General features: G+C 37.4%; 1 protein-coding gene across 2 annotated transcripts in view; it reads left to right on the top strand.

Moving 5' to 3' along the window:
* Positions 1 to 26880, top strand: part of PRKG1 (protein kinase cGMP-dependent 1) — a 1273864-nt gene that overhangs the window by 911313 nt on the left and 335671 nt on the right. For both annotated transcript variants that reach the window (XR_012487204.1, XM_074297069.1), the window contains exon 5: positions 17117 to 17180. Coding sequence is in view for 1 of the 2 variants with exons in the window: in XM_074297069.1 (XP_074153170.1) it covers positions 17117 to 17180 (64 nt within the window). In the remaining variant the exon portion in view is untranslated. The remainder of the gene's footprint in view (positions 1 to 17116; positions 17181 to 26880) is intronic.

The raw sequence follows: 26880 nt of genomic DNA, 5'->3' as shown, positions 1-26880 counted from the left end.
AGGTCAAGGTCATGCTCTCATCTTCTTTTGACAGTTTAGTAGAAAGGAAGTTCATGGTCCACATTGTAATGTACTCAAACATGTTCATGGATTTATCCACAGGAATATACATACATACATACATACACACACACACACACACATATATATATATATGTATATATATGTGTATGTATATATATATATATATATATATATGTAGGTATGTATGTGTGTATATATATATATATATATATATATATATATATATGTCATCATGTCTCAGATTTTCTCAAATTCTGAATTACTAATCCACTCTGTCAGATGCTAATAAATAAGCTTTATCTTCATAAACCAAAACCTCACATGGCCTAAGCAAATTACAGAATTTTTTTACTCTTTTTGGAACTGAAAATTCCTAAATATTTCTAGGTAATATGATTTAAGGCTTCATTTTTATTAAAGGATGGAGGGTATGTTAAGGTCTGATAATTCAAGATAATGTGATATTCCCGGGATGATGATGATACTAGATTGATGGTATCTTTCCATTCTCTTTTAATTTTATTTAACAAAACTCACCATTGTTCCTTAGTGGACAAATACAAATGTCCTCCGTGAATATGGTTAAAAAAAAATGGCAACCCGTACTCATCCCAAAATGCTGTAATGAGTAGAAGGACAGACTGACTTGGGAGGAACAAAGCAATGGGTTTAGATACAAAGATAGACCTTGACCTGACATTTCCAGTTAAAGCCACAATACTTCAATAGAAGTTGTAAAAGTTCTGTTCTGCTCTATAAACTTCCGATTTTTCCATCACAATAACTTCTGCCCACTTAAGAGAAGCTTAAATTTGCATACTATTGTAAAGTTAGCAGTGTTTTACATTTATTGTCCCCTTTGAATCTTGTAGCAACTCTTCAAAATAGGTGATATTATCCTCATATTTCTTATGAGAAACTTGAAGCTCAGAAAGATTAAGTGGCTTGCTCCTGATCACATATCAAAGAATAGTAGAGATAGAATTTAAATTGAAGTCTTCCTAAGTCCAGATTCAATATGCTACTCACAATATCTTACTATTCTATCTAATTCAAAAGTATTTAATTAGATCTGATATGTTAAAATTTTGAAGATATACATTAGATAAATTATAAACCAAGTTTAGTAAAATATAAAATACTAATGGGTATTTAAGCCCAAATAATGAACAAGGAGAGAGCCCAACATTTATATTGGGGTTCCTCTCCCATCTCTGTTACCTATGTGATTTATGAACAAGTAATATCATCATCATCATCATCATTAAAATTTCAATGTTTTAAGGTTTGTGAAGCACTATACAATTTTATCTTATTTGGTGCTCACGATAACCTTTAAATTTGAACGCTATTTTAATCCATTTTACATAAGAGAAAAGTGAAGCAGTTAAATGGCACAGTCATGAAGCATATGAAAGTAGATTTGAGCTTGGATTTTCCTGACTCCTGATCCAGAGTTCTATCTACTGCACCACTCAGTTATCTCTAACTGTTCTCTGTATTTCAATTTCCTTCTTATTTAATGAGGATGTTATACATGATGACATCTAAAAACATTTCAAGTTATGTATCTTATGATCCTTTGATCCAGTACTTGAATCTCATTAGCTAGCTACATTGAGAATAAATGGTTCATTACACAAGAAAGAAGCATAACATGAGCAATTGAATATGATTTCATCTGAAAATGAAAGATAAATTACATGAAAATAAAACCTGGATTCCACTCTTTACTATATGCATGACTTTGGACTCTACAGGCAGCATGTCATAATGGTTATAATGTTGGACATGAGGTTAAAATGACTCAAGTTTACTTCACACCTCTCAAATTGGCTGTCAAGAAAAGACAACAATTAATATTGGAGAGGATGTGGGAAAACTGGAAAACTAATGCATTGTTGGTGGAATTGTGAAATGTTCCAATCATTACGGAGAACAATTTGGACTATGCCCAAATGCCTAATAAAACTGTGCATAGCCTTTGACCCAATAGTCTCTTGGGTCAAAGCATAAAGCAGGGAAAGGACTCTCACATGTGCAAAAATGTTTGTAGTGGCAAGGAAATCAAATGGGTACCCCTGAGTTGGAATTCATATAGTAGATGAATGTAATCGAATATTATTGTTCTGTTAGAAATGATGAGCCGGTTGATTTCAGACAAGCCTGGAAAGACTTTGCATAAACTGATGCTAAGTGAAGTGAGCAGAACCTAGAGAACATTGTACATATCAACAACAAGATGATGTGATGATCAATTGTGATGGACTTGGCTCTTTTTAACAATGAGATTATTCAAGACAATTCTAATAAACTTATGATGGAAAGTGCCATCATTGTCCAGAGAGAGAACCATAGAGACTGAATGTTGATCAAAGCATAGTATTTGTGTGTGTGTATTGTTATTTTATTTTTCCTTTCTTTTGTTTTTTTTTCTATTTTGACCTGATTTTTTTTGTGAAGCATGACAAATATGGAAATATATTTAGAAGAATTGCACATGTTTAATCTATATCAGTTTCCTTGTTGTCTTAGGAAGGGGAATGGGGAGGAGAAAATTTTGGAACTTAAGATTTTGCGAAGGAGAATGTTGAAAACTATCTTTGCAAGTATTTTAAAAAATACCATCAAATTAAAAAAAACTCAGGTTCAATCTGATCTCAAATACTGGTGAAGTAGTCATCAGAAATCTCTTAAAGTCTCAGTTTTCCTGTTTTTAAATGTAGTATACCATGTACAGTTAGCAAGCATTTGTGTGGCACCTGCTTTCTGAAAGGTTCTGGACATATCAATACAAAGAATGAAACAATCCCTATTCTCCAGGAGTTTGCTTTCCAGTGAGGAACAGAGCTTTCTCTTAGATCATTAATTTTTCTAACTATAAAATGAGAGGATTGCTATAGCTGAGCTCTGAGATGCAGCTGGAAACTCTCAGCTTTTACATTTTGTTGATGATTTTACAGTCGTATCATTCTGATCCTGGCTTTCAGTGACTGCTCATGTACAAGAGTCAATATGACTCATTACAGTGAATGAGATTTTTAAATGCTGAAAGTTTATAAAAGAGGGAAACTCACATCCTTGTGAATAGACATGTAAGAGAATCTTGTCTCCTGCCTCTTCCAAATGTGTAATTATAATAATTTCTTTTAAACATCCTGAATGTGTTTAATAACAGTGGAGAGAAAGAAAAGCGTCTGTTGTGGAACATTATGAGCTATGAAATGGGAAAAAATAAAAATGCATTCATTATTTACCTACTAATAAGAAATGATCAAAGGCGACCTGTGTTTTTTCAACCAACAACGAATTCATTATAAAATGCTGCTTCTGTTTCATGTATATTAATAATCAGTAAGCTTCCAGAATGCAATTTATCCCTTGGTGCATCCATATCAATTTCACCCTTATTTTCTTAGCTAATTGCACAAAAATTCCCACCTTGGGACAGCCAGTGAATTAGCAGGTGATGTCTGGCTAAACTGATCAACTGTTTTCCAGTAAGATATCAAGGGGATGATGATGCTTTAATCTCTGTCCCTTCCCAAGGTATAATGTGTAATAACAATTGTGACAAAATATCTTAATCCAAATGAACCACTCAATTTTATGTTTGGGAAATTCAAGCATGTTTCCTAACCAATTTTCCAAAGTGAAACAGAGAAAGGAAGATAGGAAAGAAATTTTTTTATCAAAAGGCTCTGAAAAATGCTTCTCTTGAATATAAAGAACATCCTAAATTAGAAATCAAGATTGGCCAAGTTGCCAAAGATTTTAGAAAATAGATTTCTCGAATAATAGCTTATATGAAGTGGATAAATAGTAAATAATGGAGTAAATGGATTAATGAATGAACAAATAACATTTATTAGTCATCAGAGCTCACATCTGAGGTGATGTTGTTTGCCCTTTGTTTTTGAAGAGGTCTATTGCATCAGGGAGGTGATAGCATGACATACAAATAAATTGGATTTTGGTGAGGGTCACCTGCCTCACTTTCCCCTCCAGAGCCAGATATAGATCAAAATTCCTAATATAAATGAAAGTTCCTGAAATCTAAGTGTTAGGTTCTTACTAAGTGCTAATGAGATAATAGGTTCTTACTAAGTGCTAAGTCTGTACTAACATCTAAGGACATGATTTTTACTTGTTTTTCCCCATTTATTACCTATGTGATCTTGGCAGAGTCACTTAATATTTTGGGGCTTCAGGTTCTTACTTGTAAGGTGAGGAGACTGACCTTGATCTTCTCTTAGATGTCTTTCATCTCTAAATCTATTTAACTAGTTTCCTTTCATCTCTTTGCAAATAATACCATTACCAACTCCGATTTCTCCTGACTTCCTGTCTGTGATTTTCTCCCATTGACTGCCACACTTTCACTTCAAATGAAAGATCTAAAACTGAACTCAACTTCTCTGCTATGGCTTCTTTTCCCAACTACTATCTGTCTTTGAATGTTACCACCATTTGTTTTTTTGTTTTTTTTTTGTTTTGTTGTTGTTGTTGTTGTTGGTTTTGTTTTTTTTGTTTTTTGGTTTTTTTGTTTTTTTTCATTCTCCTAGATATCTAAGATTTTGGAGTCATTCTCATAGAAAGGCTCACTTTCTTTTTCTGTTAAAAAATAGAATTGAACTATAGGGTCTTAAAAGTATTTTCTACTTCTAAATGCCATACTAAAGTATAACCCTTTGATCTCATTGCCTTTACAATCTGTCCATGGCCTTATACCATCTAAGGACTTTGTTAATGACTTAGTTGAAGGCAAGGATGGCATGTTCATCAAGTGTTCATCCATCAACTGTAATACTGCTTAGTTGGAACCAAAAATGATCATAGTTGGTAGAATATTGGATTAAATATAAAACATACATTTAACATAATGAGAACAAATATGAGATTTTATGCTTAGTTAAGTCTATCTTTGGAGGAACAGGTAGACAGGAATCTGTGGGAAAATGACTTTAGGAGACTAAGCAAAATGTGATGAAAAATTGTGATGTGGCAGCCAAGGAACAAAATCAATAATTTCACTTATAAATTCTTTCTTATTCTTCCTGGGCATTTCAATATTTGTTTTTGGTGGTAGTTCTCAATGAGCTCAATGAAAAAGAAATGAAAACAAATTCATTCTTAGGTTATATAGTTTCCAAACCCTGGAATGGTAATGGTCCCATCAGGCTCTGTCCTGGTCAGGACATATTTGTACTATGATATTCAGTCATCAGTGAAATATCTTGGGAAAGGCATTGGGAAGTTGGATAGGATCAAAGGATGGCAATTTGTTTATTAAAGGAGTTGGAGTTTAAGCCCAAATAAAATCATTGAAAGAAACTAGAGATATTCAGCCTCAAAAAGAGATGACTTAGAAGTAGTACACTTTATCTAACTTCAAGTATTTGAATGGATTTCATATAGAAGAAAGATTAAATTTGCTCTGATTAGTTGCAAGGTGCAGAACCAATCTCAATAGATGTTGATTCTAGAAAGAGAGATTCCAAAAGAAGCAAGGCCATATTTGATCTTCCCCCAATTTATGAATCCACTCCTTTTATGATTCCACCTTAATAAATATCTTTGCTTTGACCTAATCATGTCTTCTAATGGATGACTATTATGGGATAGTTTACCAGTGGGGATTTATAAGTGATGTTTTAGGATTTTTCTCTCATAGAATTATCCTAGAACATATATAAGAAGTCATGCTGCTGGGGGAAGCCAATCTACAAATAAGTAAGTTTAAGTTTGATTTCAGAGGAATAAGTCCCAGAGAGTGGGTCACATGGCTAATCATCATTTGTGAAAATAAATAACTAAAAATAATCTAAATGATAGAATGAACTGGCTAGAGAAGTAATAGGTTGCTTCTCACTTGGTGTCTTCAAGAAATAACCAAATGAATCTTAGGTATGTTGTAGTGGGGTTTTATCCAGGTTTGGGGTAGATTAAGTGACCTCTGGATTTCTTTCCAATAATGAAATTCTAAGATTCTCTAATTTATCATATTAGCACCTATTTTACTTTCTATTTAATAATATAGCATCATCTCCAGCAGTGGGTCTATATCCCAAAAAGATCTTAAAGGAGAGAAAGGGACCCACATGTGCAAAAATATTCATGCCGTCCTTTTTCATAGTGGCAAAAAACTGGAAACTCAGTGGATGCTCATCAGTTGGAGAATGGCTGAATAAGTACTGGCCTATGAATGTTATGGAATATTATTGTTTTATGGGAAACAGTCAGCAGGTTGATTTCAGAGAGGCCTGGAGAGACGTGATCTGATGCTGAGTGAAGTGAGCAGAACAGGAGATCATTGTCCACAGCAACAATACTATTATATGATAATTAATTCTGATGGATGTGACTCTTTCCAACAATAAGATGATTGAGGACAATTCCAATGATCTTGTGATGAAGAGGGTCATCTACATTCAGAAAGAGGATTGTGAAACTGAGTGTGGAACACAACATTACATTCTTGCTCTTTTTGTTGTTTTTCCCTTGAATTTTGTTTTGTTTTGTTTTTTTCTCATTTTCTTTCCTTTTTGATCTGATTTTTCTTATGCAGCAAGATAATTGTACAAATGTTTACATGTATTGCATTTAACATATATTTTAACATTTTAAAACATATACTGATTTGCTTGCCAACTAGGAGAGAGGAGTAGGGGGAAGGAAGGGAAAACTTGGAACACAAAGCTATGCAGGATCAATGTTGAAAAATTTGAAAATAAAAAGCTTTAATAAAAAAATGAAAAAAAAGAAGTTAGTATCATCTTGGAAGAAAACTCAGAGGTCATCAAAGCCAGTCCCTTCATTTTTACAGGTAAGGAAATTGAGACCCGGGGAAGCTAGTCAATATGTCCAAACATCTTATAGCTAATGAAGAACAGAACTAAAATTCTCCTTAGGATCCTTTGATCCAATCTTGTGCTTTGGCATGACACCATGCTGGGAAGAGATATTAAAAGTCCTAACAAACATAATGCATCATGGGAAAGTCAGGAACCTCCACACATAAGACCATATCAAGACTATTGTTCTGTGGATAGAAACTCTTGAGCAGAAAGTAGATCTGAAATTGGAAGGTGTCAATAAAAGTAGAAGAAGAGCTGGGATTTTCTTACCATAAGAAAAGATAGGAGACAAATCTGTGATTCTTTCCTGAAGGAATCTAGTCCAATCCAGATATTTGGTGTATTAGCAAATTTATTGCTGAACACTAGAGATGGAGTTAGGAGACCCAGATGAGAGACTCTTTCAGGTCTCTTTTTAGCTCAAAAAGTGGTGGCTTTTAAATTTCTCCTTTCTTTGGCCAGAATAGTCCCAGAAGAGATGGAAGAGATAAGCTTGTAGAGGATTCACTGAGTAATCCAAGTGAGAAGCCTTCTTTCCAAGAAGGGAGGGAGGAAGACAGGGACCCAGACAAAGACTCCTCAGATCACAGCATGACTATCTCCCTTGGAGTCATTAAACATTGATTTTATTAGCTCTCCTGTGACCTTCTGAAATTAGAAATAATTTAATTGTTGCTCCAATGAATGAGTGGGATCTCATTTTATTGCTTTGGACAGGAGACTATTGAGGGACTAAACACTGAGCAAGTCGTAGAGTGTGAACACGAGTTTCAGGTACAAAGGAGATTTTGCAAGTTCTGCATATGTAATCCTCATAAGAAATGGCCCTGGTTTGCAAAATCAAAAGTGGCTTGAAGATAGCATTTCCCTTCTCTTTCCTCAGTGCCTGAAGATGGTCTCCCAATCCTTTCCCACTTAACCTTAACTCCCTACTTCCAAATATCTCAGGGGTACGTTCAGAAACTAAGCAAATGGAAAAAATGATCATTTGTTAAATACCTTAGGCATAATGTATAAAAAGGAATGTGTGTTAAGAGAAAAGAAAAAGAAAAGTCATGAGCAAATACCAGCTATGCCATAAATACTGGCCTTTAATAGCTCAGAGTATCATAAAGGATTTTTGGTCTTGTGTGGGACGGGTGCTAGACGCCTTTTCCCAAATTAACTAATCAGAGACATCTTCAGGTACAAAGGGAAAGCATTTATTTAATCCCTACAGGGAGAGACCCAGACACACACCTGGGAGCCATCCCAACTTCCATGTACCCCGGGTCAGTTTCCACCTTGTCCGAGATTTAGAAAGCAAAAGACCCCAGCCTTTTCATTGGATAGATTAAAAGAAGGTAATCATTTTTGACCATGTTGTCTGCTTCCTGTGGGTCATGGCACTTCTTGAGGGTCTGGCCTTTAGAGACTACTTGACTTCCTGCAACCCAGTGTTCAAGACTGAGAATAGGGATCATGTGGCTTCTGGAAATCTGTGGCCCATGACCTCATCTTCCTGAATAGGGATCATGTGACTTAGTTTCAATACTGAGAAAGCTTCATCCAATCAAATTCACCACTGCTACTGATAAGGAAACCCCCAAACTCTTAAAATTTCTTTGGACTCTGCCCCAGGGAAGGGACCCTACCCTAAGCACAGTTTCATCCTTATCTAAACACCCATTGAATTCTATTCAAATTCTAACCCTGGCTGAAACCCAACCCAAAGCCAACCTGGGAATCCACCCAGGAGCCCCTGCAGATTGTCCAAATCCTCCCTATTATAAAAAGAGCCAAACTGGAGTCTACTCTTTGCAGAGGTCCCAAACATGGCCATGTCAAGGATTTCTGCCCACTGGAACTGTGGTTCTAGTACCTTTTATCTCTACTCTCAACTTGACTAACTAAGCCTTATTTCCAAACCCCACAATAAACCTCTTTTATTAATCTAGGTTTTCAGGTCTGTAAATTCCTTTACAGAGGACTCTTGCACCACTACTAGACTTCATTTAACTCCCGTATGTTTGTGCCGAAGCCAAAGGGGTTGCAGGGGAGCTCTATTTGACTCCCTGTACCTAGACCTCAATTAAACCTAATTTCATTTAGGTACCCCTTATCTAGTTCTCATCACTACCTCTGGGATCTTGAGCAAATTATAAAAATCTATAATGAAGAGATTAGGCTAGATAATCTTTCAAGTTCCTGCCTACTAAAAACCTGTGGAATAAAATTCTCTCACTCAGAATCTCTCCAAATAAAGGTTAGGGTAGCTGAGAAACACAGAGGTATCTTTGCTGCCTTTTGGTTAGAAGGCATGAAAGATATCAGCAAATTAATTCTAATGATTATTAGAGCTATCCAAAAGACAAAGAGCTGCATCAGAAAGTGGCAGGGTCCTTACTTTTTCAGGAAAGCTTTTCAAACAAAGCTGGAAGGACCACATGACAGTGTCAATTTTAATATGGAAAGAATTTCCAAGAAGGCTTCATGTTGTGTTGAGTGGGAGGGCAGCAGAAGTCCTTCCTACATAGCAACTAGTATTTGATGGTTGACTATTGGCTGGGTCATCAAAAGGGGTCAAGACTACCCTTGACCCTGATGATATCATCTCCTTCACTTTTCCAGGGAAACCTGCAAGTTGTCATTTTCTTTGGTTGCTACTTCTGATTTATTCCCATAGCATTCTTTTGGGGAACTAAGTAAACAGACATTTTATTGAGTTGTCTACCAATTGATTGCTCTCTCTGGGGATCTCTCCTGGCACTTTGTAGCTATTATTCACTCTTCAGAGACTCTTTTGCACAATTTGTAACCATTTAGGACCATGGGAATACAGGATTAAGGTTGGAAGGAGCCTTAGGGAACATCTAGTCTGGCCTTCTTATTTTGCATTTGGGAAGTTAAGATCTAAAACAATGAAGTGAACTGCCCAAATGCACTTGGGGGGAAAAAAATAGACCTAGGATTTAAAAAACTGACTCTACATCTTTCTCCTGCTCTTTATTCTTATCTTTATTCCTTTTTAATCTTTTATTTCTCCATTTAAAAAAAAATTTTCTCCTTTCTTTCCCATATTTTTTCTTTGATTTCATGGTAGGTCAGCAAGCCCATTTGGAAAGGGGTATTTAAAAATGAATACTCCTTATAAGTCTCATTCTGCTATATTTTTAGATATATTATCTGTGTATTATATATATATATATATATATATATATATATATATATATATATACATATATACATATATATGTATCTATACCTTTAGATATTAGAATTATTCATAGGCATAGTATTTTCAAATTATAGAAGCTATTTTGATAAATTTACCTGGTTATTGAGCTAGAAATTCCCCCTGCAGGTCTATGAACTTGCTAGTTCTCTTGTTCTTGAGGCAGGTTATTTTTCTTAGTAAGATACTGCTAGCCAATTGGCTGCTTAAAAAAAAAAAAAAAAAAAGAGTATGCTGTTAGTTGATCTCCAAATTATTTTTTCAATGTATATTGATAAGTCTGATGGAAGATTCAGATTGCTGTTTTTTTCAGTTGTTTTCCAGTCATGTCTGATTCTCTTTGATCTCATTTGGAAGATTCTTAGATAATGGAACGAATGGTTTGCCATTTTCTTCTCCAGCTGATTTGATAGGTGAGGAAACTGAGGCAAAGTTAGGTGACTAACTCAGGGTCACATAGTTGGTAAGTGTACAAAGACATTTTTGAACACAGTTCCTGACTCCAGGCCAAGCACTTCGCCCTCCCTAGTCATAGCCTTGACTATTCTTCCTCAGCCCTTCTCTATCCAAAGACAAGCCAGGAAAATGAAGTTTTGTCTCATCCATTATGCCTGGAATGTGGGCGAGGTGCTCAGAAAGTTTTGGATGCAAGTGTAAGAAAGTTGGATTTTATTTGGTAATAAAAATGCCTTTCCTTTTTCAAGCATTCTGAAGTTATAAGAAGTACTTAAAAAAATAAAAATAACCTTGGGAAATAGAGAGTACATATATCATTACTTCAGTGGCTCTCCATTAAAGGATTTGGGTCAGGGGAGAGACTCATTCCAAATGGGGCTGTGGAAAGATTAATTTCTCCGGGGTATTGCAGGACAGGATCAAGGCCATAAAAACTAAGGGCAGAAAGAGCCATTAAGAGATTATTGCAATAGAGTAGGAGTGAGAGTCACTGTTAGGTTGGCAATGTGAAAGGTCATACTGAAGCAGAGATTTCCAGCGAATATGTCTGAAAGGGGCAGTAAGAGCAATGGTCAAGAATGCCAAAGAGAAAATGCAACGAGCTGCTTCATCTAAAGCAAAAGTCAAGCCTACAAATTCTCAAAGCAGGGTTTCCGTATTTGAGAAAGCTAACAACAGAAGGCTGTGAAGTTTTAGGGCCTTCTGAATGGAGATGTGGGCTTTGTATCCAGTGTGGCTCTGAGTGGTGACTATCCAGAAGGGTCAATATCCAATATATTCTCATAGGACTTAAAGATTTTGGGTCCTTTGTGGCTAAACAGTAATTGAGACCTGAAACATGCAGCATCTAAGCCAGGGCAGGGCAGGCAGCACCAAGAAACAGCTATTCCGTGGCCCATTCCCCCACCAGTATACGTCATTACACATGAAGATAGGGTGGGACATTGCAAACAAAAGAGAACTCAGAACATGGTTATAATATAGCAGAAATAGCAGAATCAGAGGAGAAAATCAAAACAGAGAATCCATTGACCCCCTTCTGGGAGGAGCTCTGAATTTAAAATACTTTAGAATGTTGTAGTCCCAAACCAGAACTCTAAAAAACTGAGATATTAGTGAACTTCAAGGCCTTCACTTATTTCTTCAGTGAGGCTGGCTTCCCTTCTCTGTGTGAAACACCCAACCCAGTGGATCCCTAAAACATTAAAGCAGAAATAATTTCAAATACTATCACGGTCGTCTGCTATTAATTTTTCTCTCCATTTCTTTAATTTGATAATCATTCTTCTGTGATAAACTGAGCATGTTGGGGAAAGGGTTCTAATTAAGAACCTTTATTAATCAAACATATTAAGTAGATAACAAATGCTGATAGATATTCCAAGGAATTATTAAAATTTACTTAATGTTTTTGTTTTCATTTAACATATGGTGAGATCCAATATATATATATATATATATATATATATATATATATATATATATATTTTTTTTTTTTTTTAGATAGTTCAGCATTCTAGGAAAGGAAGGAAAGAAGAAAGGAAGGAAGGAAGGAAGGAAGGAAGGAAGGAAGGAAGGAAGGAAGGAAGGAAAAGAGGGAGGGAAGAAGGAAGGAAGGAGGGAGGGAGGGAGGAAGAGAGGGAGGGAAAGAAGAAGAAAAGGATGAAGGAAGGAAAGGAGGAAGGAAGGAAGGAAGGAAGGAAGGAAGGAAGGAAGGAAGGAAGGAAGGAAGGAAGGAAGGAAGGAAGGAAGGAAAAGAGGGAGGGAGGAAGGAGGGAAGGAGGGAGGGAGGGAGGGAGGGAAAGAGGGAAAGAAGAAGAAAAGGATGGAGGAAGGGAGGGAGGAAGGAAGGAAGATGGGTCTTATTAGATTCATTGTTTATGCTATGGGTCAAAGGAAGAAGTTATTGAATTGTAGAAATTGCCCCATCTTTGTGGGACCCAATTACATTGAAATGAGTAAAATGTTGCAGTTAATTTTCATTTTCAACAAATGTCCCCAGAGACATGCTGGGGCTCAAATTCTTCTTGCATCTTCTGGCAGGAGTGTGTGTGTGTGTGTGTGTGTGTGTGTGTGTGTGTGTGTGTGTGTGTGTGTGTGTGAATTTGAATATAGCTCACTAAAGAAATAAGAAGGGGACAGATTTTCAGCCCCTTTCAAATAATTGTAATCGCTCTCCTGATTTCTGTCTCTTAAAATCTGCCTCCCCCTCAGATGGAAAAAATAAATCTGATAGCCAGCATGGCCCTGGTGAACTATGGCATTATGAAGGAAAACAAAAACAAAAACAAAAACAAAGATGAGATTTTGTTAATGGGTTATAGTATGAGGCACTTACATATTATACACTTTGGTAGCCACATAATAAAAGAGTTAGGGATTTCAGATTAAAACAAGAGGCATCTGTTTTCTCTAGGTATTTCTTGGCGCATACCTAACTAGAAATTTATTATGAGTCTGAAAACAAGAGTCATGATATATTCAAGGTCCAGCTTATTAAAACTTCAAAATGTTCTGAAATAACAAGCTTTGGCATTTATTGGAAAGGCAGCATGGTGGAGGAATGCTAGACTTGGAGTCAAGAAGACCTTGGGCTCAGTGCCCAGATTTTTCAATTAAAAGCAGTGGTAGGGTAGACAAATCACTGCAGGTCTCTCAGTCTGTTACCTCATCTACAAAATGGTGGCAATAGTTGTAGGAACTCGCTCACAGGGCTGGGGTGAGGATCAAGTGAGATAATGAGGATAAGCTACATCTTTTGACTTTAACATACTATCTACATCTTCTGGGGCAATGAGATGACACAGAGGATTGAGCAGCAAGCTTGGAATCAGGAAGAGAGTAACAGGTTAAAAAAAAAAATCCCCAATACAATCAGAACCTTCTCTGCTGCCTTTTAAGTTCCTGGCAGGATGAGAACTTCATTGATATGCTCAGGATCACATAGCCTGAATCTTGAACTCAGGTCTTTTTTGTTAACTTTCTATCCACGAAAGTCCATTGCCTATGTACAATAAAAAAATGAAAATAAAACAAATAATGATATGGAAAATTATAATCAAAATATTGGAGCAAGAGTTCAAATAGCCTATAGTTTTAGAAGCACTTCTAAGTTTATAAAATACTTTTCTCCAAACAATTTTAGATCAATCCATACATAGATAAACATTTCTTTTGTGTGTGTGTGTGTGTGTGTGTGGAGGGGGAGAGGAGGTTTGGAGGGACAATTGGACTTGTCCCACATAGCTAGAAAGTGTTAAGCATCTGAGATTTGTTAGGATTACTAAGTGAGAACTCAGGTTGTCTGGACAGTGACAAGGTGAGAATTCAGGTTTTCTGGACAATTACAAGGTGAGAACTCAGGTTGACTTGATAGAGGGGGCAAGCTCATTGGCTGGGGTGGTTCTTCCCAGAAGCCCTTGCATTATCCCACGCCCACTCTCTGGGAAGAGATCTGCTGTGTCTTCTACTCAAATCTCTCCGACTGATTCTTCTTCCTGTAACGAACCGTTGTCTCCAGGTAGTTGCTGTTAACTCTTGTCCTTAGAAGTGACTTCCCTTCCTGCAGAGAGCCCCGTCAAGCCTGATGCAATGCAGAGTCTTTCTCTTGAATCCTGGCTCTGAATCTCCTCCAGCTCTTATCCTTCTCCAGGCCGATCTGCTCTCTGGGCCCAGTGTTGTCTCTTTTATCCTCCCAGAGAATGGGCGTGGGATAATGCAAGGGCTTCTGGGAAGAACCACCCCAGCCAATGAGCTTGCCCCCTCTATCAAGTCAACCTGAGTTCTCACCTTGTAATTGTCCAGAAAACCTGAATTCTCACCTTGTCACTGTCCAGACAACCTGAGTTCTCACTTAGTAATCCTAACATCTCCCCCTTTCTTTTGATTTAGAACATAGAGAGTGGGCGTGGGATAATGCAAGGGCTTCTGGGAAGAACCACCCCAGCCAATGAGCTTGCCCCCTCTATCAAGTCAACCTGAGTTCTCACCTTGTAATTGTCCAGAAAACCTGAATTCTCACCTTGTCACTGTCCAGACAACCTGAGTTCTCACTTAGTAATCCTAACATCTCCCCCTTTCTTTTGATTTAGAACATAGAGAGTGGGCGTGGGATAATGCAAGGGCTTCTGGGAAGAACCACCCCAGCCAATGAGCTTGCCCCCTCTATCAAGTCAACCTGAGTTCTCACCTTGTAATTGTCCAGAAAACCTGAATTCTCACCTTGTCACTGTCCAGACAACCTGAGTTCTCACTTAGTAATCCTAACAGAGATTGAATTTAAATTCAGGAGTTCTACTTTTCTAGTTCCCATATATACTTAGTACTTAGTATGATGACATAATGGTTCTCTAGTTCCCATATATATTTAGTACTTAATACAGTGATGTAATGATTCTCTTCCCATATATACTTAGTACTTAGCATGGTGATGTCATGATTCTCTAGTTCCCATATATACTTAGTACTTAGTATGGTGATGTCATGGTTCTCTAGTTCCCATATCCTTAGTACTTAGTATGATGACATAATGGTTCTCTAGTTCCCATATATACTTAGTACTTAGTATGGTGATGTCATGGTTCTCTAGTTCCCATATCCTTAGTACTTAGTATGATGACATAATGGTTCTCTAGTTCCCATATATACTTAGTACTTAGTATGGTGATGTCATGGTTCTCTAGTTCCCATATCCTTAGTACTTAGTATGATGACATAATGGTTCTCTAGTTCCCATATCCTTAGTACTTAGTATGATGACATAATGTTTCTCTAGTTCCCATATATACTTAGTACTTAGTATGGTGATGTCATGGTTCTCTAGTTCCCATATCCTTAGTACTTAGTATGATGACATAATGGTTCTCTAGTTCCCATAAATACTTAGTACTTAGTATGGTGATGTCATGATTCTCTAGTTCCCATATATACTTAGTACTTAGTATGATGACATAATGTTTCTCTAGTTCCCATATATACTTAGTACTTAGCATGGTGATGTCATGGTTCTCTAGTTCCCATATATACTTAGTACTTGGTATGGCGATGTCATGATTCTCTAGTTCCCATATATACTTAGTACTTAGTATGATGACATAATGTTTCTCTAGTTCCCATATATACTTAGTACTTAGTATGGTGATGTCATGGTTCTCTAGTTCCCATATCCTTAGTACTTAGTATGATGACATAATGGTTCTCTAGTTCCCATAAATACTTAGTACTTAGTATGGTGATGTCATGATTCTCTAGTTCCCATATATACTTAGTACTTAGTATGATGACATAATGTTTCTCTAGTTCCCATATATACTTAGTACTTAGCATGGTGATGTCATGGTTCTCTAGTTCCCATATATACTTAGTACTTGGTATGGCGATGTCATGATTCTCTAGTTCCCATATATACTTAGTACTTAGTATGATGACATAATGTTTCTCTAGTTCCCATATATACTTAGTACTTAGTATGGCGATGTCATGGTTCTCTAGTTCCCATATCCTTAGTACTTAGTATGATGACATAATGGTTCTCTAGTTCCCATAAATACTTAGTACTTAGTATGATGACATAATGTTTCTCTAGTTCCCATATATACTTAGTACTTAGTATGGCGATGTCATGGTTCTCTAGTTCCCATATATACTTAGTACTTAGTATGGTGATGTCATGGTTCTCTAGTTCACATGTACATAGTATGCTGTAATGATGTCATTGCAATAGGGTATAGAAGAGCTGAGAGAGTCTGAAAATAAGACATTCTATCTTTGACCATCCTGATGGCTGTCCTGTACTAAGATCAAAGCTGGTCCCAAGGTCCTTCAGAAACCTAGGCCAAACATTACAGGACAGGGAGAGGCTCATTATGAAAGGCTTTGGATGCCGAAAGAAAGATTTTATATATTTGAGAATTTAGAGAATCACTAACATTTATAAAATGGAGGACAAGGGCACCATGGTCAGATTTGCATTTTAGAAAGATTTATTTGTGAAGTCTGAATGCAAATCAAAGCATAATATATTTCACTTTTTCCCCTTTTTGGTCTATATCTTCTTTCTGTTCTGCATGATTGCACAAGTATAACCTATATCAAATTCTTTGCCATCTTAGAGAAGAGGGAACATGAGGAAGAAAAAAAGAAAATTTGAAATTCAAATAAAAAAATGAATGTGAAAAATTGTCTTTGCATATATTTTTTTCTTTTAAGGGAGCATTTTGATAGTTTATAGTGGAAGGTGGACATAGGAGGATGAGGCATGTAGCTGGCAGACCAGCAAAGAGGCTATTGCACTAATCCAGGTATGAGGTAGATAGACCCTGCATCAGCGGGACAGCAATATCAGAAAATAGAAGAGAGCAGAGGAGAGAGGTGTTATGGAGGCAGATAAAAATTTTATTATTTTCTGTGTATAGAAGAGAAAACTGAGAGTCTGCCTCCTGTGGATTTCAAGGACACAGATGCAAAAATAGTTTGTTTTTCTTTCTTTCAAATGAATTGTATTTTTTCCCCAAAAAACCAGAAAGGAGTTTGGCTATTGACCATGATCTTTCTTTTTGTCTTCCAGTGTTCCCACATTCCAGAGCCTCCCTGAAGAGATTCTAAGCAAGCTGGCTGATGTTCTGGAAGAGGTAAGGCTCTGAACCCTTGGGCTTTCTTGAATACAGTTCAACCTCCAGGCTCTATTCTTGCCAGATTCTTGGAGGGATGGAACTCTGCCTGGGATTGGACCTTTGGTTTTCTTGGAAAGTTTTAGTGTTAGCCCTACTATGAACCATCTAATGTTTATGTTGGTTAGGGCGTTTCCATCAGCTTAATTAAAAATGGACAGGGGGGGAACTCGCCTTTCAGAAAATATTATGTCACTAACATAAGTTTCATTGTTTGAGAAGATTGCCTTGATCCTTCATATGGTGAATGATAGGACATCAGATTGCAAAATGTGAGACCAAAAGGAAAGCAATCCACCTAAGGATGCATGCCTGCCTATAGAAAGATAATTTCATATAGTCATTATCATAAAATAAGAAAGATTCCACTTGTTCCTTTTGGTAAAAGGAAAAAAGAAAATTAGAAGACGAGAATAAGCATTACAGAGAAACTGATTGAGGCTTAATTTTGGAGAAAAGGGGGGAATCCTGACCGTTGTAGAGTTCCTATGCAGAATACACTACGTTAGGAGGAAGTGAGATTTTTACTTTGTTGTTTTTAAGCATGGAGTTTGATAATAGATTGCAGAGAATAATAACATTGTTCCCAATATTTCATTGTGGGTGTTACTAAACAGGCTGATTTGTATCACTATCCTAGGTGGATGAAAGACTTGGAAATAGCTGAGTTAAGTACCATTGCAGTAGAGTCTCCAGTTCAGTAGACCAAATTTTATGAGGACCAAGGAGAGCCTTCATAGGTCTAGGTCAAGGGCAGGGCACTAGACTGGGTTTGGAAGTAGAGACCTGAGTCTGAAGTGAAATAAATGCTGCAACCAAGAAATGAATTCAAGGTCAGTTTGATGAGTCAAAGTTGAGATCATGGGAAGTCTTATCGGCTAAAGTAATAAGAACATTCAAGAGCAGGAAAAACACAATAAAAAGCATTTGAGAGGCTCATATTTGCCTGGCTGCCCTGGTGATAAATCCTCCTCACTCAGACCATGATTCCAAGGTAAGGCCATCTACTTATTGTTCTCGGTGCAATTTAGAGCTTACAGGAATATGATCTTTACTTTTCATAAAGATACAGTAAGCTTTTTAAAGTCAGAGGGAGAAGACCCATAGATGTCACTTAGACCAACATTCTAAAATAACAGATAAGGAAACAGATTTAGGAAAAAAAAATGAAGTAACTAGCCTAATATCATGGAGTATAATATGCTTTTTCTCTAAAATATAATTGTTCTCTTGGAGCAGGTTTCTTGGAGAGCTTCTGGAGGCAGCCTTAGTTTCAGTTCATTTCAATAATCCCAAATGCAGCCAGGAGTTAAAGTCCAGATCCTTTATTGTGTCCTTCAAAATCCTGAATCTTTTCCTGGGCCCAGTTAGCTTTCTTAGAGGCCTATCTCTCTCTTTGGTTCCCGAGAGCTCTTGTCCAAGTGTCTCCAGCCAGCAGGAAGGTTGAAATGGGAATGAATCAGACTCCACCTCCAAGAGTGTAGGATTGTGGGTTTCTGCCTTGTGAATCTCCCAGAAGTCAATCCTAATTCTGAATCTCCTGCCAGAGAGTGATCTTGTTCTTTTATATGCTCTCTTAAAGATGTGAACTCTGAACTAGAGAGTTGTTAAGTACTATGCTAAATTAAACAACTGATTTAGCACCTTGTAAGAATTCTAACAATGGAGGAAATGCAAGGTAAACAGATCTGGAATAGGAATCTAGGGCTTTTGACTCAAAGTTGATATTTTTTCTCCCACACCTTCAGAAGGGCAGTTATTCATACTGCTTTCCAACAATTCTGTTTTTTTTTTTTCCATAAAGTTGAAGCCATTTCATTATCTCTTCCAAAGGTTGACCTCTGAAACCTCCAACAAAAATCAATAAAAATTCAGGGTTTTTTTGTCCATAAATTCATATTGCCTGACTGATTTTTGTTTTGTGCCCTCATCCCTCAAGTCTTTCCTTTGTCTCATGGGTGATTGCAACTCCTTCTACAGTGATTTGCACGGTCACATGTCAAATATTTCAGAAGAAAGAGAATCAGCCAAGAGTTTTCTGGGAGACTTGGTCCTTCCAACTTGGGGTATTTGATAATGTAATTTTGTTTCTTCCTACCATTCTTTTACTTTTCCTGTTAATACCCAGAAGGCTGTAAAATGCAAACATAGGCATCCAGTTGTGTCAAACTGTAAATATATCTGTCCAGGAAAGGAAGGCTCTACAGGAGCCTTGATTCCTTTGATAAATGTGGAGATAAGTCACAGTGGAGAAAAAAGTCCCAGCTCAGAATTCTACAGATCAGCCCAAGGAAAGATGATCTTTCCATGCTTGAAGCTGACAATTCCTCCCCTAATAAGAATATTGCTTAATTTAGGGGGGGGGCATGCAGAAGCCACCATGCTTACTGTACCAAGATGAACTGCATGTGGAAGCTTCTAATTAAATATTCACATTTTTTTTCAGAACCAAAAGTGGGGCAGGGAAATAGACCAAGTAGAAAACTGCACAAATAGATAAACTTTGTCAGATATGAAATTGCCTAATGTGAGGTTAATGAACAATCACTATGAGAAATGTGTTTTTATTTTTCATCTAAAAGAAGAGACAGTAAGAAGATTAAGTGTGATAATTCTGGAAGAACAAAAACAATATTAAGGATCGATCATGGTGATAGTGATGGCCTTCACATGACAACAGATCTTTCTTCTTTAAAAAATGTAAAAAGGAAAAAAAAATGAGAGAGGGACCCATAGAAAAAGAAAGAGAGGGGGGCATACAGAGTGATAGAGACAGAAAGAAGAGGGAGAAAGGAGAATAAGAGGAGAGGGAGAGGGAGACAGAAGAGAGAGAGAGAAAGACAAGGAGAAAGAGAGAGAGAGAGAAACAGAGAGACAGACAGAATCTGAGAGGAGAGATACAAATACAGAAAGAGAGAGGGGGGAGAAGGATAGGGAGAAGGAGAGGGAGGGGAAAAGGGATAGAGAAAGAGAGAGGGGAAAAGGGAGAGAGAAAGAGGGAGGGGAAAAGGGAGAGAGAAAGAGAGAGGGGAAAGGGGGCAGAGAGAGAGAGAGAGAGAGAGAGAGAGAGACACAGACACACAGACACACAGACACACAGAGAGAGACAGAGAGAGAGACACAGACAGAGAGACAGAGACAGAGAGAAAGAAATTATTTGTCCAGTCAAACCACTATTATCTTCCAGTCTTCACCTCTGACTCCTTTCTGTATGATTCCAAACCTGCTCAGATCCTCTCAGCCATACATATCCTATTTAAGAAAAACATCTTCCTGGCAAGTGTTTAAAGATGTGTTGGAAGGGAAGAGCACAGACAGGGAACTGCCATGAAGAAGCTCCTCCAATGGTCTTGAAACCTTTCTTGATTCTCTGATGGTCTATGTCTCCAGGACCTTTTAAACTGCTTTGCTTTTATCACTAAAAAGCACTGTGCCATAACTAGGTATTAGCTCTGTAATAGTAGCAAATTCAGTGATACAGAAGTAAAGCCCATCTTTTCTGGCTGGGTCCAGTCATACCTGGAATGAAGGCGGTCATTCCTCAGAAATCTAAGGCTAGCTTCTAAAGGTTAAGCAAAGATCTTTGGCCTTTCCAGCTCTACGAAGAAGGCAAGGAGATGAAGTGGCTAGTAGGATAGAGAGGAGGGTGGGACATGGGAGACAGGACAGAATGCTGGGCATGTCATCTCAAAGTTGGGCAGACATGTTTGAAGAAAGTGGAGGTGACAAGAGTATATCCTCCCTCATCCCTTGACACACATGAAAATTCCCTGGGGCAATCTTAGTCACTCCATACTGGTTCTGTCTCTATGAATCAAGATGGTGGTGGGGACCAAAAGGAAAAAAAAATGACTTATTAAAGAAATGGTGAGGAGATGAGATTGACGAGACTTGGTTTGTTGTACTCATCATTTGTTTTCAAAGAGGACCGATGATATCTAAGGTGATATCTTGACTCTTGCATAAATTAGATTTAAGTAAGACAGAGTAGCTCAAAGTCATCAGCCTCTCTCTTCCTGAGTCATCAAAGTCCAGTGGCAGGGCAAAAACTAAGACAATCCCAGTGGCCTGGGATGCAGTGGATGATCTTGGTGCTTTTGTTACCTGACCAAGCTCAAGTACCTGCTTCAGCTGCTCCTGTGGCCAATTGAAAAAAGTGTTCTCATCTTCCCTTTCTGCTGGAGAAACTCTTCACATGCTCAGAAAGGACATCCCCCTAATTCAACAACAGGCTCGAGACCCTTTGGTTACCCTCAGCCTGAGTTAGCCCATCTGCTGAAATGATTGACTGGGTTGTGGTCACTGTGATTATCTAACTTCCTAGAGCCACAGGCTAGAGTTGAATAAAGATGGACACCAAAGGTAGACAAGGAGTCCTGAAAAGGGCTTGGCAAACCCTCACACCAGAGGTATCAATCCTCCCTGAAAACTCCATGTATCCCAAAAGGGGGCTATCACTCTGGTCACTGGTGGAAATGGGAAACTGAGTCAGAGCCAAGATTATGAGAATAGAAGATAAGAACAAGAGATTAAAGGGTAGTAATTGTTTGGGGAGTGAAACGAATCAGTGAATGACCCAGAGGAAATCATTTACTTCTCTGAACTTCAAGTGTCTCCCTTGAACTTATCTATTAATGATAACCTTGTAATCTATTTCAGTGGAGGAAGATTGGTTCTTTAAATTATTTTGTCTAGATCTATGCATGGTCTGAGATAGGGATTAATTAAGTCTTGGAACTTGAATTCTCAGGTATGATATTTTATAACATTTATTTACTAACTAATTTGTTTGTCCTACTCTATAAGGCAACTGACTTTATGGATTGGGCCTGCTCTTTATGAATTGGGCCGGAATTGAGATGCTAAAAGTAAAATGTAAGACCTTAGGAAGAAATGGTTTCCGCTGTGCTTTTGTGTCTCCATGCACATCACAACGCATAATAAGCATTTGATAAAGCTTGTTGAATTTAATTGACTTGGACCCAGCCCCCTACTTGTCCAGATATCCCAATTTAACAAAATGTATTTGCATCAGTTCACAAGTAACTTCTTAATTCGGTCCCTTCTCCCGAGACCCTTCTGAAACTCTTAGCAAAGGCTCGAAAGTGATGGGTGTGAAATTATAAGACAAGATCTAATTTTTCCCTTTCTTAATGTCACAATTTAATGTACTTTTCCCCTTCTTCGTGACATTGTGAATAATTCCATAGAGTCACATTACTTTGTTTCAAATACTTCTGCTAATCTCCTGCTGGGAAATATTTCGCTGCAATTATCACTTCCCCAAACAGAATGTAATTGATGCTGTGAACAAAGCCTCCCCAATCCTCCCCCCCAAAAATAAGATACAATGACACCTTTGTAGATAGAAAGAAAACAAAAGTAATTTCCCAGGGATCAAATGAATATAAAGTAACTTGTTTCTGAAAATGAATCCAAGCTCAGCAACCTGAGTCCTGCCAGGTAGTTGTCCCAGCTGAGGAAATGAGAAAAGATACAGTTTGTTTAAAATTAAAATAGAAGACCAATTCCATGGGCAATGTTACTGAGTGACCAGGAGCCTTAGAACAACCTCAGATTTACTTTACATGTCTCCCAGCCAGGTATTGTTGGTCCTGGAAAATAAGCCATAGCAACCCCTTCTTCCTTGCAATTAGGACAGGAAAAATTGAGGTTGGAAGAGAGCCCAGGAATACTTTGAAGCTCTGACCCCCTTTTGTATACCATTGTGTCAGAACTGTCCAGGACTCAGTGGTCCTCAAACTTTTAAAATAGGGGGCCAGTTCACTGTCCCTCAGACTGTTGAAGGGCCGGACTATAGTAAAAACAAAACCTCACGCTCTGTCTCTGCCCCTCAGCTATAACCTGGTGGGCCACATAAACGTCCTCAGCAGGCCACATGTGGCCCATGGGCCGTAGTTTGAGAACCTCTGGTCCAGGTGAATTATCTTTGCTAGGATGTTCCCCCCTATTTTTTGAGTATTGCCCCACTCCTCACAGACTCCTTATTTTGACCCCTGCCCTGTCTAGTTTAAGTTATGATCCTTTCCTGGAATTATGGCTTGTCCTTCCTCCTAGTGCCTTTGCCTTTATTTCCCCTAAAGATAACAACAGTTGCAAGATGTTAGGATAAAATTGTATTCTCCAATTATGCATTCTGTTTGCAAATCTGCAAACTGTAGTTAGCTAAGAAAACTCTAAGTTCTCTGTCTCTATTTATCTGCACTGAGTGCTTTGGACTATAGTGCCATTTGGTCAGTTAGTTTATTAAACTCTGTACATTAAAATTAAAACTGGTCTCTACTTGCCTCAATTTCTCTGGTACAACATTTTATAGCATGTATTGTCATCTCTATAAATGAAATAAAAGTTCTGGAAAAAAAATAATAAATAAAACAAAATGAAATCCTCATTTTTAAAGATATAAAACAATTTAGAATCAGAGCTTTGATTTTTTTTTAAATTTAAGAATCCATGCAAAATACTTTTTTTCCCCCTAATGCAGCCCCCTCTCAAGCCCAGCACTGGATTTGATTTTCTCAAAATAAAACATCTATTTTCATTCCAATGACTTTCTTAGAAAATGGTGCCCTGATTATGTGTCTTTTTCAATTCTGTACCTTTGGAAGATTGGATTTTGGAGATGGGTGTTACAATCTAATCATGGGCCATGAGACCTACCACCTAGGGAATTTGTTTATATCTGTCTAGTGGATTTATAGACCATTATTGGAACAACAAGGTTTTAAACAAATGAGGTTTTCAAACCCTCGGATTATGAAGAGGAACTAACAGGAAAAAGAGAAGAAGTAAAATGGGAAAGAAAATTATAATAGAGAGAAAGTTAGGAGAGGTGGAAGGATAGCAAGTATTTGGCAGATCTGCAAAGCTTGATGGGTAAGTATGAGTGGCTAGACTGCTGGTGAAAATACCTCCCTCCCCCATTCTTCAGATATATGACCTCAGGTGTCCAGTCTGAGACCAATAAGGCTGTCTGGCCCTGGGTAAGTAACTCATCTGCAAAATAGGGATAATAATAGTACCCATTTCTCACAGTTTCTGCAAGAATAAAAATGAGTTAATATTTTGAAATCTTTTCAGACTTTGAAGCACTATGCTAAGAAAGGGATGGGAATTCCATAGTATTTGGAGCTAGAAGTAACAGCTGGGGAGGGGAAAATCTATTGATGCTTTACCCTTCTTTTTGGTTGAGGAAAGCTGATTTCCTAAGACTACAGGCTAGTGGGATGTACCATCCGACAGGTGCAGAGGAGCAGGTATCAACTCATGTCTCCCTTTGTTTGGCTGGAGGTGAGGATGGGGAGGAGGTGCAGAATTTCCAATGGAGGACAAAATTGGAAGAAGAAAGAGACAGGATTTGTCACTTTGGTGCTAGGATGATCATAGGCTCATTGATTTAGACTTTGAGCTAGGAAGAATCTCAGCACTCAACTAATCTTAATCATTTTAGAGACTTACAAAGATCTTCCCTGGATGAATGAATGCCCTTAGATATACATATCTCACTCCAGTCCTTTTAAACTTGTTTTTATTTAGTCATGCTCAACTCTATGTGATCCAATTTAAGGTTTTTTTTTTTGTTTGTTTGTTTTTTGTTTTGTTTTGTTTTGTTTTGTTTTGTTTTGTTTTGTTTTGGTTTGGTTTGGTTTGGTTTGGTTTTGGTTTTCAGCAGAGATACTAGAATGGGTTGCCATTTTCTTCTCTTGCTCATTTGACAAATAAAGAAACTGAGGCAAAAAGGCTTAGGTGACTTATTCAGTATCACACGCTAGTAGAAGTCTGAAGTCAGATTTAAAGGCATGAAGCTGAGTTTTCCTGATTTAGCCCTGTGCTCCCTATGTGCTGCCCACTCCTTCTTTATAGGATTGAGAAATTGTTCGTGACTATAGATAGAAGGAAAGAATTAGTTCTTCCCTCAGGAATTCACATTCTCTCTCCAACATAATAATATATATTTATAGACAGATTGTTTGTGTGTGTGTGTGTGTGTGTGTGTGTGTGTACATATGTGCTTAATTCTGGTCCTGTGACTTTTATTGATAAGAAGCTTATTGATGTGAAGACTCTGCCAACTCCCATCATCCACTCTTCTAAGAGATTAAGTTACTTACCTGCAGTTAACTCAATTACTTTCTGAGTTCAAAGCAATTTCTCTATTCACAATACCATAGTGTTTTCATATAAAAATATAGTGTGACTATGACAGTAGTTCTAGTTAATGGTATACATTAATCATATACATATCTACATGTTAACTAACATACATGCTGTTGTGTAGATTTAGTTGCATTTTTACTGGCAGAGAGTATAGAAGGAGCCAGGTTTTATATTGTGAAGACCTGACTTCAGAAGTCCTGGACCTGACACGTACAAGTGATATGATCTTGGGTCCCTAAGATTTCCTTAATTTCAATTTTCTTCTCTTTAAAATGGGGCCAATGGTATTTACATGGACTTCTGTGTAGTGTAATTGGGTGGAAATTGCTTTGCAAGATTGAACGAGCTATAGAATGAATAACTTATCTTTTCTATAGCCCCTAAGTATATTCAATTACCCCATTCTCACCACAACCTTATAAGATAGACTCTTAGCTTTAGTTATATTTTATAAACGGAGAAACTGATACTAAGACATGTTAAGCAGCTTTTGCAATTAAGTGTGACCACTGAGTAATCATCAGAGATAGATTTGAATCCAGGACTTCTTACTAATTCCAAACTCTGCATTCTCTTACATATAATTTACTCATGTAACTTACATAATTTACTCACTATGTACTCATATTCACATAATCTCAAATTAAGAATAATGCTGTAGTCCCAGGATAAGAGAATTGATATTTTTCAGATGACCAAAGATGACATTCAGGTTTTAGACTTAAAACAAACATTTTTTTTTCTTTTTAAATAATTTTTATTTACCAGATATATACATGGGTAATTTTACAAAAGCAAACTTTTTTTTTAATATACTCATCTCACCCCCAATCCAAATTATGGGAAAACCCAATTATAAGTAAAAGATATTGACTAACAAATGGCTATCAATCTTAATGATCTTGGGATATGGCCAGAGGATGTGCACCTTAAATATGGCATGTTTTGTGAACTGCTATACACCATAATCCAATTTAATTCCTCCTTTTATTTATTTTAAAATAAAAGGATTCTGCCTTGTAGACTTCTGCCTTAATTGGAAAAAGGCCACCTTTCTGGGCCCCTTTGGAAGAAGCTATTTTATTTTTAATCAAGTCATCACAAATGGAGATGTGTGAATAATCCTAGAGAGGGCAATACTGTATTCTTAATTTCACAAAGGGAGAATTACTAGGATTAGTCAAGGATATTCCAGTGTTATAAGACTGTGAAGACAATTTCCCCCATGAATGTATCCAGCTTCACAGTCTTCCCTATTGGTGTAATAAAGTCCTTTTGACTAACTTGCTCTTTGTTCTGGTGTTTTTCCAGCTCTGGATCTCTCCTGGGATCAAAGCAGGGAAGTCCCTTGGTTAGATCTTTGAAATTGGATTCCGGAAGACCTATTTCTCAGATTTACTTTCTCTGTGACTACCAGAAAGTCACTGATCTCAGAAGTCTAATTTCATAAGCTGTACAATGTAGAGAGCAGGACCCCTAACCC

The sequence above is a fragment of the Sminthopsis crassicaudata genome, chromosome 2, assembly GCF_048593235.1.
Source record: "Sminthopsis crassicaudata isolate SCR6 chromosome 2, ASM4859323v1, whole genome shotgun sequence".
In the NCBI taxonomy this organism is placed as follows: domain Eukaryota; kingdom Metazoa; phylum Chordata; class Mammalia; order Dasyuromorphia; family Dasyuridae; genus Sminthopsis; species Sminthopsis crassicaudata.
Note: the sequence above shows the minus strand (reverse complement) of the source record. Positions and strands in the feature narration are given on the sequence as shown.